At 47.0% G+C, this 19,272-nt stretch overlaps 1 protein-coding gene across 2 annotated transcripts in view; it reads left to right on the forward strand.

The window, feature by feature from the left end:
* Positions 1 to 19,272, forward strand: part of ADAMTS17 (ADAM metallopeptidase with thrombospondin type 1 motif 17) — a 449,726-nt gene that overhangs the window by 57,789 nt on the left and 372,665 nt on the right. Inside the window, exons 3-5 of one of the 2 annotated variants that reach the window (XM_040342328.1) lie at positions 523 to 649; positions 3,187 to 3,206; positions 14,454 to 14,486. In XM_040342328.1, the coding sequence (XP_040198262.1) occupies positions 523 to 649; positions 3,187 to 3,206; positions 14,454 to 14,486 (180 nt within the window). Of the gene's footprint in view, positions 1 to 522; positions 701 to 3,186; positions 3,207 to 14,453; positions 14,487 to 19,272 lie in introns of those variants that run through there. The other variant, XM_040342327.1, reaches the window with a different exon arrangement.

A 19,272-nucleotide genomic window follows, 5' to 3' on the forward strand; every position in this document is an offset into this window, starting at 1 on the left:
TTTTTTGTGGTAATTAATTGGGTGCCTTGGCTTATATTTGGGTCGGCTTAGAGAGAGAGAGAGAGAGAGAGAGTATGTGTATAATAAATATACACACACATATATATAATGTGTGTTTTATTTTATTTATATATATATATATATATATATATATATATATATATATATATATATATATATATATATATATATATATATATATATATATATATATGTATGTATATATGTGTACTGGAGTTATAACTGTATTATAGATACTGTGTTCTCTCTTTATTTTATAATATATTTGTGTTTGTAAAATAATTTTTTATTTTTTTGAAAATTCAATAATGTATTCTGGAGAAAAAAAAAAAATCACTGACTTCTCTTGCTTTTAATGATGTAATTCATTCTCAAAGATACTAAAAACTCATAACATGGACTGAAATGGACTACAGAGTCTATTTCTAACTGCTTACAAACACCTGCTGTGTGTTTATATTGTCACTCGTGTCAATTTAATGATCTGTTTTTTTTCTGTAGATGGGATATATTCAGATAGGCCAGGACCAAGTGATGATTGAACCAGCCAACACTTCGACAGATCCAAGTTCATCCTTCTCTGGAAGAAAACATATTATAAGACGCAAGCGACAAGTCGGGGAGCCTGGTGCATCTTCCAACCCTGATGTTCAACATAGCAACTGCCAAGTTATTTCAGGTTAGTTTTGGTAAAAAAAAAGGGGTAATCTATCACGCATTTCCCTACATGTTCTTACTCGAACTATGAGCTGTGGCTGGTTTGTTTTTTATGCATTTGCATTGGTTGCTATAAATAAGCCTCTGTACTTTAGGCTTTTTTTGTATAGAATAAATGTAAAATTCTACAAGGCTGTCACAAATCAATGCTCGGGAACTCATTATGGAAAAACGTGCAATGGGAGAAGATGAAGGCGGGGCACTGATGTAAGGGCGGTCCATTGACCAAGACTAACTTACCAGAGTCCCTTTATCTGTTAACCCTTTATTTCTTTATCAATTATCCAAGACCAATTTACAAGATTCCCTTTTATCGGCTGACCAAGAACAGTTTACCAGATTCCCATGATCGTTGGGCCAAGACCAACTTACCAGATTCCTATTATAACTTGAGCAAGGCCATCTTACCAGATTTTCTCTGTCAATCGTACAATACCAACTTTTCAGAATCCCATTGTCAATTGACCAAAAGCAACTTGCCTAATTCCCATTATGATCCAACCAAGACCAACTTACCAGATTCTCATGATCATTGGGCCGAGACCAACTTTACAGATTCCCATTACCGGTCATACAATTTATTATTGTTATTATACAGGATTTATATAACGCTAACAGTTTGCACAGCGCTTTACATCAGGGAAGACAGTACAGTCACAATACAGGAGGGATCAGAGCCCATTGTCAGTTGACCAAAAGCAACTTTTTTATCAGATTCCTATGATCATTGGGCAGAGACCAACTTTCCAGATTCCCATTATCAGTTGACCACGACCATCTTACCAGATTCCCATTACCTTGTATGGTCTTGTAAGATTGATGATGAGAATCCCGGTAAGGTGGTCTTTGTGTGACTGGCCAAGACCAGCTTACTTTTCAGATTTCCAGATTTCCATTGCCAGTCATACAATCCCATCGTCGGTTGACCAAAAGCAACTTGTCTTATTCCTATTATCTGTCAACTAAGACCAGCTTACCAGAATCCCATGATCATTGGGCCGATACTAACTTTGCAGATTCCCATCATCAGTCATACAAGACCAACTTGCCAGATTCCCATTATAACTTGACCAAGGCCATCTTACCAGATTCCCACTGTCGGCCGAACAAGACCAACTTTTCAGAATCCCATTGTCAATTGACCAAAAGCAACTTGCCTAATTCCCGTTATTGTCCAACCAAGACCAACTTGCCAGATTCCCATGATCATTGGACCGAGACCAACTTTACAGATTCCCATTACCAGTCATACAATCCCATTGTCGGTTGACCAAAAGCAACTTGTATTATTCCCATCATCCGTCATACAAGACCAATTTGCCAGATTCCCATTATAACATGACCAAGGCCATCTTACCAGATTCCCACTGTCGGCCGAACAAGACCAACTTTTCAGAATCCCATTGTCAATTGACCAAAAGCAACTTGCCTAATTCCCATTATTGTCCAACTAAGACCAGCTTTCCAGATTCCCATTATCGTTGGGCCAAGACCAACTTTCCAGGTTCCCATTATCGTTGGGCCAAGACCAACTTTCCAGGTTCCCATTATCGTTGGGCCAAGACCAACTTTCCAGATTCCCATTATCGTTGGGCCAAGACCAACTTTCCAGATTCCCATTATCGTTGGGCCAAGACCAACTTTCCAGATTCCCATTATCGTTGGGCCAAGACCAATTTTCCAGATTCCCATTATCGTTGGGCCAAAACCAACTTTCCAGATTCCCATTATCGTTGGGCCAAGATCAACTTTCCAGATTTCCATTATCGGTTGACCCTGACCATCTTTCCAGATTCCCATTACCTTGTATGGTCTTGTATGACTGATAATGGGAATCTGGTAAGGTGGTCTATGTGTGACTGGCCAAGACCAGCTTACCAAATTCCCATTATCGGTCGGCCAAAACCAAGGACCAAATAGGTTATTGGGCCAGTAAATAGTTGATGTGTACAGATTTTATTTGGGAGCACAAGGATCTCATTTGGTGACACTTTCCTCCAAAACTTTCCCTCAACAATCCATTCTATTTGTATTGCTCTAATAAATATAGGAAGAAAAACAAAAACACATACAAAACTAGAGATAATAATCAGGTTTTCAATAAAGTAAGCACATATTTAGTCATCTTGTCGTCATTCACTTGTTTGGATAAAACTTTTATGGGTTTCAAAAGCAAAAAAATCCTTAATCTCCCATTGTACCACCATATAAGGGAAAGTGTAACTGAAGACGGCAAAAATGTTATATTCCGGAATAATGACTGTTGGAATAAAAGATCTTTTCTTCGATTTAACAAGATGCGGGTGCCAGTGTGTTACATTTCAGGTCTTGCACGTAACGCTGTCATGTCCAAGAGTTGAGAGTCTGAGATTTGCTCGTAGTTCTGACGAAGTTTAGCGCCAGACAAAAGAATTCTGAATATATTGAAGCTGGACCCCAATCAAGCAGCTATTGCACATCTACGGCTTGTCTTGTCTGGCAAAAGACCTGCAATTCTGTTGAGCCAGCTTTGTGATCCAGGCATCACTACCACATAGCAAGGCAGTGAAAGTGGTTGTAAAACTCCAAAAAAAAAGGAACAAAGTATATCCTTCTATAGTGTGTACTTGCCTCAATCCTAAGCACCTAGTGTGATTTCTGTCTGCTGCCTCGTTCCTCTGCTATCTGCATGAGTCACTACTGACAATCGATGCCCATACCAGGAGACAACTCTGCACACAGCAGGTGATTGACAGCCTCAGTTGTGCATGTTTCCGTATGAGATAGTGTAGAGATGGGGTGCGACCTATACCTTCACTTAGAACTCAGATTACACTCAGTTGCCTGCTCTATCCTGTGCAGTGTGTGACATCGGCTTTCCCCCCCTCCCACCTACCTTCAGGAGCTCAGAAAAGACCAACTTTCCAGATTCCCATTATCAGTCATATAAGACCATCTTTCCAGATTCCTGTTTATCAGTTGTACAAGACCAACTTTCCAGATTCCCGTGCTCGTTGGGCCGAGACCAACTTTCCAGATTCCCGTGCTCGTTGGGCCGAGACCAACTTTCCAGATTCCCGTGCTCGTTGGGCCGAGACCAACTTTCCAGATTCCCGTGCTCGTTGGGCCGAGACCAACTTTCCAGATTCCCGGGCTCGTTGGGCCGAGACCAACTTTCCAGATTCCCGTGATCGTTGGGCCGAGACCAACTTTCCAGATTCCCGTGATCGTTGGGCCGAGACCAACTTTCCAGATTCCCGTGATCGTTGGGCCGAGACCAACTTTCCAGATTCCCGTGCTCGTTGGGCCGAGACCAACTTTCCAGATTCCCGTGCTCGTTGGGCCGAGACCAACTTTCCAGATTCCCGTGCTCGTTGGGCCGAGACCAACTTTCCAGATTCCCGTGCTCGTTGGGCCGAGACCAACTTTCCAGATTCCCGGGCTCGTTGGGCCGAGACCAACTTTCCAGATTCCCGTGATCGTTGGGCCGAGACCAACTTTCCAGATTCCCGTGATCGTTGGGCCGAGACCAACTTTCCAGATTCCCGTGATCGTTGGGCCGAGACCAACTTTCCAGATTCCTGTGATCGTTGGGCCGAGGCCAACTTCCCAGGTTTACCGTGATCGTTGGGCCGAGACCAACTTTCCAGATTCCCTTGATCGTTGGGCCGAGACCAACTTTCCAGATTCCCGTGATCGTTGGGCCGAGGCCAACTTTCCAGGTTTACCGTGCTCGTTGGGCCGAGACCAACTTTCCAGATTCCCGTGCTCGTTGGGCCCGAGACCAACTTTGCAGATTCCCGTGCTCGTTGGGCCCGAGACCAACTTTGCAGATTCCCGTGCTCGTTGGGCCCGAGACCAACTTTGCAGATTCCCGTGCTCGTTGGGCCCGAGACCAACTTTGCAGATTCCCGTGCTCGTTGGGCCCGAGACCAACTTTCCAGATTCCCGTGCTCGTTGGGCCCGAGACCAACTTTCCAGATTCCCGTGCTCGTTGGGCCCGAGACCAACTTTCCAGATTCCCGTGATTGTTGGGCCGAGACCAACTTTCCAGAGTCCTGTGCTCGTTGGGCCCGAGACCAACTGTCCAGATTCCCGTGATTGTTGGGCCGAGACCAACTTTCCAGATTCCCGTGATTGTTGGGCCGAGACCAACTTTCCAGATTCCCGTGATTGTTGGGCCGAGACCAACTTTCCAGATTCCTGTGCTCGTTGGGCCCGAGACCAACTTTCCAGATTCCCGTGATTGTTGGGCCGAGACCAACTTTCCAGATTCCCGTGATTGTTGGACCGAGACCAACTTTCCAGATTCCTGTGCTCGTTGGGCCCGAGACCAACTTTCCAGATTCCCATTACCTTGTATGGTCTTGTATGACTGATAATGGGAATCTGGTAAGGTGGTCTTTGTGTGACTGGCCAAGACCAGCTTACCAAATTCCCATTATCAGTCGGCCAAAACCAAGGACCAAATGGATTACAGGGCCAGTAAATAGTTGATGTGTACAGATTTTGTGTTGATGTGTAAATTCCACACTCTGTAGAGGATAGAGGGCTGCAGATAAACGGATACAACTTATGTAGGAGGATTTGTTTCATCTCTGTGTATCATCTGAGGCCGGTCACTTCACTGGGTATATGTAAGGGTTCTTTCTAAAATAGTTGGCAGAGCTATTCGTCCTTTGAAGCTGTACATTGCTCTGTGCGAATGAGGGCAAGCTCTATTCTTTCCAGATTGAATATGTTTTTCTTTTTTCTTTTATGAAAATAGAGTGAATTGGGAAAATATTGCATTATGTCCACTAGATGGCGCTGATGATCATAAGAAATACCTATTCCTATTGTCATTGCCCTCTGGTGGTTATAATGCTGCGTTTTTTTTCCCCTTATTCGCTCCATTGTTATGGAACAGAAACATTTGAACTGGAAGGAAAATAGCCTAAGTACATTTGCTTTTGACCCAATTCGCACGGAATGAATTCCGTTTTACAGAATGACCAAGTTTGCAATTCTTTTTTTTTTTTTTTTTTTTTAATTACTACCCCTAATAATTTTTGCTCTTTTTACAGCAGCATTTGCTACTTCCCAGTAGTTGGCAGGTTGTACAATATTGCATATGTGGCCACATTTGTGATTGAGAATAATGACCTGTTTCTGTACTGAGCAATGTGTGAATGACAGCAGTACAAAGTTTGTCAGGACATTTTGGCTCCACCTCTTAAGCTTTGCTATTGGTCTGTGAGCCCTCTCCCCCCCAGCTGCTGAGTGGTCGTGATGTAAAGTAGGAGTGGCCAAGGTGGACATTTATGTTAAGATTGAGATCGGCGTAAAATGTGTGGTGTACCGAGTTCATTCTGCATGTTATTTTGTTCAGGGCAAATGGGGGCAAAAACAAATGTTACTGGAACCTTTTTTTTTTTTTTTTTTATATCCAGGTTGAATGATTTTTATTCATAAGTATAGGGTGAATAAGAAAAATAATGCATTGCGGCCACTAGATGGCGGTGATGATCATAGGCAATAAATACTTCTTTACTGTGCTTGTCTGCAGTATTTTCCTGATCAATGTTCTTCTTATGAATGGAATACCTTCAATTTGGAGAGGATATGGCATGGTGCCTTTTTTTTTCTTCTTTTGCCCCCATTTGTACAAAATGAAAGAAAAAGCAGATTAACTAGCTCTTGTTTTTTTTTTCCTAAATTACACCCCTTAGTGTTTTGGTTTCCTTTTTTCATTTTTTTTTCAGTGATCTACATTACTGGTCTCCAAACTGCGGCCTGGGGGCCAGATGTGGCCCCTTTCTTGCTTTCATCTGGCCCTTGGAGCACTATTTCATTCACTGATACCAACAATGCGGTACCAGGGGCGGACTGACCATTTGTGCACTCGGGCACTGCCCGAGGGCCCCATGCCACTAGGGGGCCCCAGCAGGGTTGCCAGCCTCGGTAAAACCAGGGACAGTATGTAAACATTTGTGTTTTTTTTTTTTTTTTTTTTTTACATGCGTCTCTGAAATGTCCCTTACCGACATCCTTTTGGTCTAAAAATCCCAAGATTATACCTGCCCCGCCTCTCCAGTACCTTTTCAGTGTGTATATGGCCCCATAATATATTGCCTGGGGGCCCCATAATATATTGCCTGGGGGCCCCATAATATCCTATTACTCAGGGCCCCATAATATCCTATTACTCAGGGCCCCATAATCTCCTATTGCCCGGGGGCCCCATGAGTTGTCAGTCCGCCCCTGTGTGGTACAATTCCCCCCACTGACACCAACGATGGGGCATTATTTTTTTCGCACTGACATCAGGACCTTTTCTACTCCCAGTGACCACAGTCTGGCCCCCCTAAAGTCAGAAGGACAGTACACTGGCACTTTATTTAGAAAGTTTGGAGACCCCCTGATCTACTTCATTAGCTGTCCTTTGGCATGTAATTTTTTTGGGGGGGGAGTGGGGGCTTCAGGAGAAGGGAACTTCCTGTCCCACTTCCTCCTTCCGCAGAGGGGCTGGAAAGGCGATTAGCTTAATCGCCTTTTCACAGCCCCTCCTTGTAGGCGAGCGCCTGTCCAATCGGACGGCGCCGTGCCGCTCGCGCATGCGCAGTGGGTGCCCGGCCGTGAAGCCGAAAGCTGTCACTGCCGGGTGCCCACACTAGGAATGAAGACGCCGGCGAGGGGGGGCGAGGAGCGGAGCCCCGGCCGTCGCTGGAGCCGTGGAGCAGGTAAGTGTCTGTTTATTAAAAGCCAGCAGCTACACTTTTTGTAGCTGCTGACTTTTAATAAACGTAAAAAATGGCTGGAAAACCCCTTTTAATGAGGAACTGCAGTCTGCTCACGTAATTTGTAATAAAAACATCTTTGTCATTCTGAAGCTTCCCTCCAACCACTTTGCATATTATTTTATGTATACTGTGATTCTGGACTTGCCAATTATGCTGCAGAAATCTCCCTCCACTGAGTCTGGCTGCAGCCGTTTTAAATGAGGGCAGCTGAAGCTGCTGCCTGTTCACTTCCTGGATTTACACAGACACACACCTCCAGCTCTGCAGCCCTCATCGGCCCTCTTATGACTCATCCACCCTCTCCTACTGGCAAACTCTCACAAGAGTGAGAGAGATGTGCATGATGTCATAAGCCTAGGCTAATGACCAGATAAGAAACAGGAAGTGGGCTGTATAAGGAAACAGGAAGTGGGCTGTATAAGGAAACAGGAAGTGGGCTGTATAAGGGATTTACTGGCAGAAAAAAAAAATGTTTTACTCTCCAAAGTTAAAACCACAACAAGGGCCGAAGATTTAATAGATGGAAAGATGAAAAAATTACTGAAGTTCCGCTGTAAATAATAAAATAAAACTTCAAATAAACCAGTATGCTTAGTATTCATTTGATGCAAAGTGGCCATAATGCAGTATTCTCCTTTATTCATACTATTCCTATTAATGAAAAACGTTTAGTCCCGGAGGGAATATAGCTTATTAACATTTGTTTTTTGCCTCGGTGTGCAGAGCAACTGTACATGAAGCTTGTGTAAAAACCGTGTAGCGCTGGAAATTGAATCAAAGTGAATACATCAATAAACATAAATTATGAAAAATTGTTGACAATCAAGAACAATGAAGTGAAGATCTTAGGATATATGCAAATAACATATAATAAATATATTATGATGAATAATCAGAGAAAAAAAATAAGTCCAATGGATCAACAGATGAAAGTCCAAAAGAAGGATTCAAAAGGAGGCTGTGAGCATCCAGTGTGTATTGAATAGTTCCAGACAACCATGAAATTAGCCCATCACCTGATAGTCAAATTAAAGGCTTACCAAAAAGCCTGTGAGCGCCCTTCTCAGGGGGGTCAAACAGGCCTGTAAGATGAGGTTATCCTGCGGGGCAGCTGAGAAGATCCCCCGTCTCTCACACCTTCGATGGCTCCAAACCACAGCTCACAGGTCCTCCCAGGAGTGCCACAGGTATGTGTGTGTGTATAGTAATGAGATACACACTCAAAGTGGGGGTGAGTATGCCGCAATGGAAAAGAAACAAAAAAAAAAAAAGAGTTCCGTAGTGCAGGCGTTTTTTAAAAATGAAAGGATTTATTAATGCCAGTAAAATACAAACTCTCGTATTCAGCGAGAGATGATGAATATCCTTGCAAGGAAATAAAAACAAAGTAGCTCCTATTGGCGTCAGGCCGCCTGTGGGAAAGAAAAACCGCGAATGCGCAATGCGTGTGCGTGTCGCTCGACGATCGTTTCGTCACACTGACGTCATCAGGGGTATTTCACTTATTCTTTACCAAGCGCAAATTTTTCCTCTTTCCCCCTCCCCTCCTATGTACATGCAGCTTCACAGTACTAGGAGAGTTTTTCGGCAGCAAAGATGACCGGGGAGGTAGAGGTAAGGGTTACAAAAAAAAAAGCACCGACCCCATCAATGGGGCTGAAATGGCATTAGAGTCGCACCAAAGTAGCGCCGGAACCTTTTTCAAGGTCGCAGCGCCATCATTGAACATATTGTGATTTCACTTGTCATGCAACTTTTTTAAGTCCCATCAGAAGTCACAGAGTGAACGAGGCTAATGGTGTTGAAGTTTTTTTTTATTCATAAGAAAAAAATTTGGTGGCTCCCCTTACTATAGCCCAGGGATAAGCAATCAGCGGACCTCCAGCTGTTGCAGAACTAAAAGTCCCATGAGGCATAGCGAGACTCTGACAGCCACCCAGAGGCAGAGGCATGATGGGACTTGTAGTTTTGCAACATCTGGAGGTTCGCTAATTGCATATCCCTGCTATAGCCCCTATTCTGTACATTTTTATATATATATATATATATATATATATATATAGATAGATAGATAGATAGATAGATAGATAGATAGATAGATAGATAGATAGATATGTATATATAGATAGATAGATAGATATGTATATATAGATAGATAGATAGAGATGTATATATAGATAGATAGATAGAGATGTATATATAGATAGATAGATAGAGATGTATATATAGATAGATAGATAGAGATGTATATATAGATAGATATATAGATAGATATATATATAGATAGATATATATAGAGATATATATATAGATAGATATATATAGAGATATATATATAGATAGATATATATAGAGATATATATATAGATAGATAGATAGAAGCCTCAGCTTTTAATATCTTATTTGTAGTATTGGATGACTGCAGGCTTCTTCACTTCTAGAATACATTTCCAAATTCCTTTTTGGAGTTGAACTTGTACATGACACATCCTGCCCTGGCTTGTCCCTTTTAATTGCATATAATTATCTTCCTAAAATTTTGTGATCATTGCTTCAGTGAACAGGATATCCATTTCCCTTCCAGTAATGATAAGAGGCTCTTGTCTTTGAGAAAACGCTTGGAGGCATAACGTTCGCTCCGCCGCGTCCCCAGAGCACTTCTAGTAACAGGCTGTTTTTATTTCCAGGGATTATCCTAATGGCACAACATCCTGCCATCCCGTACCTCCTCCGCCACGTCTGCGGAGAGTATAGATATTGTCTTTTATCACTTTTGACATGGAAATTTTATAGATGGCTAACTCCTATCCTTGTATTGATTTAAAGGTTCCAAATTACTGTATTTTTCGCTCCATTAGACGCACCTGACCATAAGACGCACCTATGTTTTAGAGGAGGAAAACGAGAAAAAAAATATTCTGAACCAAATAGTGTAATAAAATATTTTCCAAGAGCCCATGAAACGCAGAGTGACCATTGCCATGAAACGCAGAGTGACCATTGCCATGAAACGCAGAGTGACCATTGCCATGAAACTAGGGTTGTCCCGATACCACTTTTTTAGGACTGAGTACAAGTACCGATACTTTTTTTCAAGTACTCGCCGATACCGATACTTTTTTTTAAATGTGTCCCCAAATGCAGCCATGTCCCCCCACAAATGCAGCCATGTCCCCCACATATGCAGTCATGTCCCCCACATATGCAGCCATGTCCCCCCACAGATGCAGCCATGTCCCCCCCCACAGATGCAGCCATGTCCCCCCCACAGATGCAGCCATGTCCCCCCCACAGATGCAGCCATGTCCCCCCCACAGATGCAGCCATGTCCCCCCACAGATGCAGCCATGTCCCCCCCACAGATGCAGCCATGTCCCCCCCCCACAGATGCAGCCATGTCCCCCCCCACAGATGCAGCCATGTCCCCCCCACAGATGCAGCCATGTCCCCCCCCACAGATGCAGCCATGTCCCCCCCCACAGATGCAGCCATGTCCCCCCCCCCAGATGCAGCCATGTCCCCCCCCACAGATGCAGCCATGTCCCCCCCCCCCACAGATGCAGCCATGTCCCCCCCCACAGATGCAGCCATGTCCCCCCCCACAGATGCAGCCATGTCCCCCCCCACAGATGCAGCCATGTCCCCCCCACAGATGCAGCCATGTCCCCCCCACAGATGCAGCCATGTCCCCCCCACAGATGCAGCCATGTCCCCCCCACAGATGCAGCCATGTCCCCCCCACAGATGCAGCCATGTCCCCCCCCCATATATGCAGCCATGTCCCCCCCCATATATGCAGCCATGTCCCCCCCCCCCATATGCAGCCATGTCCCCCCCCCCATATCCAGCCATATCCCCCTTACCGTACATGCTGCCGCATCCCCGCTGCCGCGCCGCCGCTTGGTTAATACGGGCGGGTAACATTACAGCTTTCATTTGAATAGCTGTAGTCTTTCGCGCCGCGCTGCGTATATACACTCCCCCTTGCTCGGGATTGGACTGGTCACCCGAGCAAGGGGGAGTGTCTATACGCGGCGTGGCGGGAAAAACTACAGCTATTCAAATGAAAGCTGTAATGTGGGGGGGGTGTGTGTGTGCAGGTATTCTATTCCGGTATCGGGGGTATTTGCGGGAGTACAAGTACTCCCACAAATACTCGGAATCGGTCCCGATACCGATACTAGTATCGGTATCGGGACAACCCTACATAAAACGCAGAGTGACCATTGCCATGGAACGCAGAGTGACCATTGCCAAAAAACGCAGCACTTGTGGCTGCAACTTTTTTTTACTTGCCAGTGTCAGCCATGGGATCACCATCCGGACGTCTAAAGCTTAGCATGTAATGCCCCACCTCCTGCCCATCATCACGCAGCGCCAAGCAACTGTGCCGCACACCTGCGCTGAGCCTGGATGTCACGGAGGAGGGTAGGCGGAGCCTCTGTCAGTAACAGTGCAGCCAATCACTGTCCGCTTATGGGGCGCTCATCCCGCCCTCCCTCACCTGGCCAAGTCACGCTGCTATTCTTCACTACAGGCCTGCCTGGGGGTCTGTAGCTGGTTGGGGACAGTTTGTGTGCGGGAGCCGGGACTCGGCAGAGGGGAGGCTTCTTTCGCGCCGAGATGCAGCCCCCGCAAAGTGCACTGGGCAGGGGGCGGTGCCAGCGGCCGTGGGGGGCAGTGCCTATCGTATATTCACACCATAAGACGCAGACACATTTTCCTCCATATTTCTGGGGGGAAAAAGTGCGTCTTATAGTGCGGAAAATACTACCGCAGTAGGTAACAGACACATATGCCAAAAACTGTTTTCCAAATAACTGTCCGTAACAGAGATAAAGGGCCCTAAAGTCGCTCAACTGGAGCTAAAACACTCAGGGTACCGGGCGGCCGTAGGTCCCCAGACTTTGCACGCAGGTAGCATAGTCTCCTCTGCAATGGGCCAAGCGTTAACGGGGCCTGAGATAGTCGTTCCCAAGCTGACCAACCTACCCCTTTTGAGGCCAGTGTCAAATAGCTATTTTTCCCGGTAAATATTTTGGTTTTACCGGCCCCTTTGGGGGGGAGCCGTTACCGGCCAGCCGTAGGTCCTCCATTACAAGTGTGCAACGTTTGGTGTCCGGGGGAACTACAGCCAGGGAGCACCAATTTTTCAAACCTGGACACCGTTCACATAGACTCCCATGTTAAATGGTAATTTCGCTGGTAAATTTGGGGACCCGGTACCAGCCGGCCATAGGTCCCCTGGACCCCAAATTTTGCACCTGTGTCCCTGACCACTGTCCCCACAGCCTCTTGGTGTCGGTGTGTTTTTTGGACCCTTGGTGACGGAGGTCCGTGTGGAACTTTTTACCAGTGTTCCATTTGTTTCTAATTCTACACGCATTCCTCCAACTGATACCAATGATGGGACTCCATTCCTCCCACTGACACAAATGATGGGGCACTATTCCTCCCACTGATACCAATGATGGGGCTCTATTCCTCCAACTGATACCAATGATGGGGCACTATTCCTCCCACTGATACCAATGATGGGGCACTATTCCTCCCACTGATGCCAATGATGGGGCACTATTCCTCCCACTGATGCCAATGATGGGGCACTATTCCTCCCACTGATGCCAATGATGGGGCACTATTCCTCCCACTGATGCCAATGATGGGGCACTATTCCTCCCACTGATGCCAATGATGGGGCACTATTCCTCCCACTGATGCCAATGATGGGGCACTATTCCTCCCACTGATACCAATGATGGGACACTATTCCTTCCACTTGATACCAATGATGGGGCACTATTCCTTCCACTGATACCGATGATGGGGCACTATTCCTCCAGCTAATATCAATAATGGGGCATTGTTTATTCAACTGATATCAAAGATTGTGTACTATTCCTCCCACGAATACCAATAATAGGGCACTTACCCCTCTTCCAACCACCTTGCCTGAGACCATCTTTATTCTCCCTAATGCTGGGCCTGGGACATTTTCTATCCCCACTGGCCACTGTCCCCCCCCCCCCCCCCTAAAGTCTGAAGGCCAGTAAACTGGCCCTTTGTTTAAAAATTTTGGAGAACCCTGCTTTATAAGAATGTGCAGAGCAAGCTCCTAGTAAATCGTATTAGAAAACCAAGGCTTTGCCGCTCCAGGTGAGATGAGGAACCCTGATGGAACTAGTGTGTGTCCGCCTTGGCTCGCCGCCGCAATCACTGTGTAAAGGAATAGGCTGCACACCACGATTGTGATCCAAAATCCTTTATTGGGACAAGCCAGAGTGACACCGCAAGGCCAGAGTGACACCGCAAGGCCAGAGTGACACCGGTAGACGCATTTCACACAATTATAGGTGCTTGGTCATTGAGCACCTATAATCGTGTGAAGCGCATCTACCGGTCACTCTGGTCTTGTGGTGTCGCTCTGGTCTTGGTGTGTCACTCTGGGATGTCCCAATAAAGGATTTAGTAGCGCCTATAATCATGTGAAACGTGTCTGCCGGTCTTGTGGTGTCACTCTGGGATGTCCCAGTGAAGGATTTTGGATCACAATTGTGATATGCTCTTTCCAGCCTATTCTTCTTTTACTCCTAGTACATCATGGGAGCAGTCTTTTCCATTTCAGATCTATTTAGCCAAGAAAAAATGGCCACACGTATACTGCATCCCCCCCCCCACATTTTCTTGTGGTATTACTCTTGTGGCGTCTCTGTGGTCTTGTGGCGTCTCTGTGGTCTTGTGGCGTCTCTGTGGTCTTGTGGCGTCTCTGTGGTCTTGCGGCGTCTCTGTGGTCTTGCGGCGTCTCTGTGGTCTTGCGGCGTCTCTCTGGGATGTCCCAATGAAGGATTTTGGATCGGAATCGTGGTGTGTGCACTGTGCAGCCTATTCTTCTCTTACTTCTAGTACATCATGGGAGCAGATTTATACATTTCAGACCTATTTATCTATGATGAGTTGGGAGCAAGAAAAAATGGCCACACGTATACTGCATTCCCCCCCCCCCACATTTTCTTGTGGTATTACTCTGGTCTTGCGGCGTCTCTGTGGTCTTGCGGCGACTTTCTGGTCTTGTGGCGTCTCTATGGGATGTCCCAATGAAGGATTTTGGATCACAATCGTGGTGTGCACTGTGCAGCCTATTCTTCTTTTACTTCTAGTACATCATGGGAGCAGATTTATAAATTTACTGCCTTACCCCCCCCACACATTTTCTTGTGGTATTACTCTGGCCTTGCGGCGTCTCTGTGGCCTTGCGGCGTCTCTGTGGCCTTGCGGCGTCTCTGTGGCCTTGCGGCGACTCTCTGGTCTTGTGGCGTCTCTCTGGGATGTCCCAATGAAGGATTTTGGATCGGAATCGTGGTGTGTGCACTGTGCAGCCTATTCTTCTTTTACTTCTAGTACATCACGGGAGCAGATTTATACATTTCAGACCTATTTATCTATGATAAGTTGGGAGTAAGAAAAAATGGCCACACGTATACTGCACCCCCCCCCCCACATTTTCTTGTGGTATTACTCTGGTCTTGTGGCGTCTCTGTGGTCTTGTGGCGTCTCTGTGGTCTTGTGGCGTCTCTGTGGTCTTGCGACGTCTCTGTGGTCTTGCTGCGTCTCTGTGGTCTTGCGACGTCTCTGTGGTCTTGCGGCGTCTCTGTGGTCTTGCGGCGTCTCTGTGGTCTTGCGGCGTCTCTGTGGTCTTGCGGCGTCTCTGTGGTCTTGCGGCGTCTCTGTGGTCTTGCGGCGTCTCTGTGGTCTTGCGGCGTCTCTGTGGTCTTGCGGCGTCTCTGTGGTCTTGCGGCGTCTCTGTGGTCTTGCGGCGTCTCTGTGGTCTTGTGGCGTCTCTCTGGTCTTGTGGCGTCTCTCTGGGATGTCCCAATGAAGGATTTTGGATCGGAATCGTGGTGTGTGCACTGTGCAGCCTATTCTTCTTTTACTTCTAGTACATCATGGGAGCAGATTTATACATTTCAGACCTATTTATCTATGATAAGTTGGGAGCAAGAAAAAATGGCCACACGTATACTGCACCCCCCCCCCCCACATTTTCTTGTGGTATTACTCTGGTCTTGTGGCGTCTCTGTGGTCTTGTGGCGTCTCTGTGGTCTTGTGGCGTCTCTGTGGTCTTGCGACGTCTCTGTGGTCTTGCTGCGTCTCTGTGGTCTTGCGGCGTCTCTGTGGTCTTGCGGCGTCTCTGTGGTCTTGCGGCGTCTCTGTGGTCTTGCGGCGTCTCTGTGGTCTTGCGGCGTCTCTGTGGTCTTGCGGCGTCTCTGTGGTCTTGTGGCGTCTCTGTGGTCTTGCGGCGTCTCTGTGGTCTTGTGGCGTCTCTCTGGTCTTGTGGCGTCTCTCTGGGATGTCCCAATGAAGGATTTTGGATCGGAATCGTGGTGTGTGCACTGTGCAGCCTATTCTTCTTTTACTTCTAGTACATCATGGGAGCAGATTTATACATTTCAGACCTATTTATCTATGATAAGTTGGGAGCAAGAAAAAATGGCCACACATATACTGCATCCCCCCCACATTTTCTTGTGGTATTACTCTGGTCTTGCGGCATCTCTCTGGTCTTGTGGCGTCTCTGTGGTCTTGTGGCGTCTCTGTGGTCTTGCGGCGTCTCTGTGGTCTTGCGGCGTCTCTGTGGTCTTGCGGCGTCTCTGTGGTCTTGCGGCGTCTCTGTGGTCTTGCGGCGTCTCTGTGGTCTTGCGGCGTCTCTGTGGTCTTGCGGCGTCTCTGAGGTCTTGCGGCGTCTCTGAGGTCTTGCGGCGTCTCTGAGGTCTTGCGGCGTCTCTGAGGTCTTGCGGCGTCTCTGAGGTCTTGCGGCGTCTCTGAGGTCTTGCGGCGTCTCTGAGGTCTTGCGGCGTCTCTGAGGTCTTGCGGCGTCTCTGAGGTCTTGCGGCGTCTCTGAGGTCTTGCGGCGTCTCTGAGGTCTTGCGGCGTCTCTCTGGTCTTGTGGCGTCTCTCTGGTCTTGTGGCGTCTCTCTGGGATGTCCCAATGAAGGATTTTGGATCGGAATCGTGGTGTGTGCACTGTGCAGCCTATTCTTCTTTTACTTCTAGTACATCATGGGAGCAGATTTATACATTTCAGACCTATTTATCTATGATAAGTTGGGAGCAAGAAAAAATGGCCACACATATACTGCATCCCCCCCACATTTTCTTGTGGTATTACTCTGGTCTTGTGGCGTCTCTGTGGTCTTGTGGCGTCTCTGTGGTCTTGCGGCGTCTCTGTGGTCTTGCGGCGTCTCTGTGGTCTTGCGGCGTCTCTGTGGTCTTGCGGCGTCTCTGTGGTCTTGCGGCGTCTCTGTGGTCTTGCGGCGTCTCTGTGGTCTTGCGGCGTCTCTGTGGTCTTGCGGCGTCTCTGTGGTCTTGCGGCGTCTCTGTGGTCTTGCGGCGTCTCTGTGGTCTTGCGGCATCTCTCTGGTCTTGTGGCGTCTCTGTGGGATGTCCCAATGAAGGATTTTGGATCACAATCGTGGTGTGCACTGTGCAGCCTATTCTTCTTTTACTTCTAGTACATCATGGGAGCAGATTTATACATTTCAGACCTATTTAGCTATGATAAGCTGGGAGCAAGAAAAATGGCCACACATATACTGCATTTTTAAGTTTTTCCACATTTTCTTGGCTGTAGAGTCTTCAAAACCCAATAAACAGTAGTGTGTGTGTGTGTTTTTTTTTATTTTTTACCATAAGGGTTGTTGCATTTTTTTTTTTTTTAAATTGCACTTTATTCATTTTATGTGCTTTTAGTAGCGTGTTTTCTTTCACGAGGCAGGAATCATTATGCTAGCCTACAATATATGTCATTCAGCTGTAATCGCACCCCCTTCTATACACAGAAATCCTTTCCTGGGTGGTGAGATTGCTTCTTTCCAGTCCGGCCCCCGATTGAAAGTCTGGCCAGTGAGCTGTGTCTGGTTTTTAAAGAGGTGTTAATACTCGCCCGTGGGAATTATCATTTCCAGCAACACAACATGAGCCAGTCTTTACTGTAACTGAGTGCTTGAACAGCACAAGAGAGGAATATATACAGTTCTAACTGTATTCTTAGAAAATGTGCATTCTGCTTAGTGGAAACCATTAAAATAAACAATATTGTCATAAGTATTGGGACGCCTGCCTTTACACGTACATGAACTTTAATGGCATCCCAGTCTTAGTCCATAGGGTTCAATATTGACTTGGCCCACCCATCCAAGTCTATTACAGCTTCAACTGTTCTGGGAAGGCCGTCCACAAGGTTTAGGAGTGTGTCCATGGGAATGCTTGACCATTCTTCCAGAAGCGCATTTGTGAGGTCAGGCACTTATGTTGGACAACAAGGACTGTCTTGCAGCCCTCATACTTGCCTCCACTGTGCAGTTCATTTTGCACAGAGTGGCCCCGATCCTCAACTTCTGGGGTCCCCCGGCGGCGCTGGTAGCTCCTCCACGCATCATATAACCCCCCTAGGAGAAGTGCTCTGCCGAGGGGGTTACCTTGCGAGCGCCAGGGGACGCGCTGAACAGGTGAACTGGCTCAGATAAGTAAAACAGGGGGCTGGGGGGCCAGTGATTGCATAGGATGCATTAAGGTGAAAAAACACGAACCTTTACAACCCCTTTAAGAACAAATCTACATTCCCTATATTGTTCGTAACCCCCGGGGACTGCCTGTACTTTCATACACCCCTTGAAATACTTTCAGCCCAGGCATAAAACGGTTTCAACACAGTACTGAACAACGTAGTTCTAACAGATGGCAAATGAAATTTCTTTCCCCTTATCTAATTCCCAGGCTTGGCTGCCCTAGCATACCTGCACAGGCTTGAGTCCATGTACAGTGAATGCAAGTCCATATTGGCAGTATCCAAAATTCAGGTGTCCCGACGAGTCAGCTTCGTCTTCCCAAGCAGCACAAGACTCTCTGTAGCGGGTCTCAAAAATAAAATAAAAAAATCAACTCTGCGGGGGGGGGGGGGGGGGGGGCCTTCTGGATCAGGACCAGGACCCCTGTCCTCTTTAACACAGATCCGGGGGCCGGGCCCTAAAAGCCAGCCAAATACAGCTGGGAGCAGCAGCAAAAAGATATTAACCCCATCCCTTTTGGCCGGTCCAGCACTAACCAATTCAGTGGCGGTGCGTCGATAGTGGGCGCAGGAGCGCCACCCCCCTTTCTCCTGCTCCCGTCACTGAAACAATACATAGATTCATGCATTGCATGAATCCATGTATTGTCGCCACTGCCCACTATTCAGATGGCCGCCCCCCCCGGTGAACGCCGGCCATCTGAATAACGGCAGCTGGTTTGTTTTTGGAAGTGTCTATCGGAGCCAGCGGCTCTGATAGGCTTCCCGATTACAGTCTGTGGGCTGTAATCGGCTTCCAAATAGTTAACCAGGGGACGCACGGGGTGTGCGTTCCTTGGTTAACACTGACAGGCGTCTCAGCCAATCAGGTTCACCGGGTCTGGTTACCGGTAACCTGATTGGCTGAAGCGTCATCGAGGGACAGTGGAAGGAGGATGGCTGACCCCAGAAAGGGTAAGTGACGGGGGGAGGGGGCAATCTGGCAGCATTTTACAGGGCACAGTGGCGACAATTGATGGGCACAGTGGCGACAATTGATGGGCACAGTGGCGACAATTGATGGGCACAGTGGCGACAATTGATGGGCACAGTGGCGACAATTGATGGGCACAGTGGCTGCGTTTGATGGCATGGCACAGTGGCTGCGTTTGATGGCACAGTGGCTGCGTTTGATCGCATGGCACTGTGGCAACAATTGATGGGCACAGT

This window comes from Rana temporaria, chromosome 3, assembly GCF_905171775.1.
Source record: "Rana temporaria chromosome 3, aRanTem1.1, whole genome shotgun sequence".
NCBI lineage: Eukaryota > Metazoa > Chordata > Amphibia > Anura > Ranidae > Rana > Rana temporaria.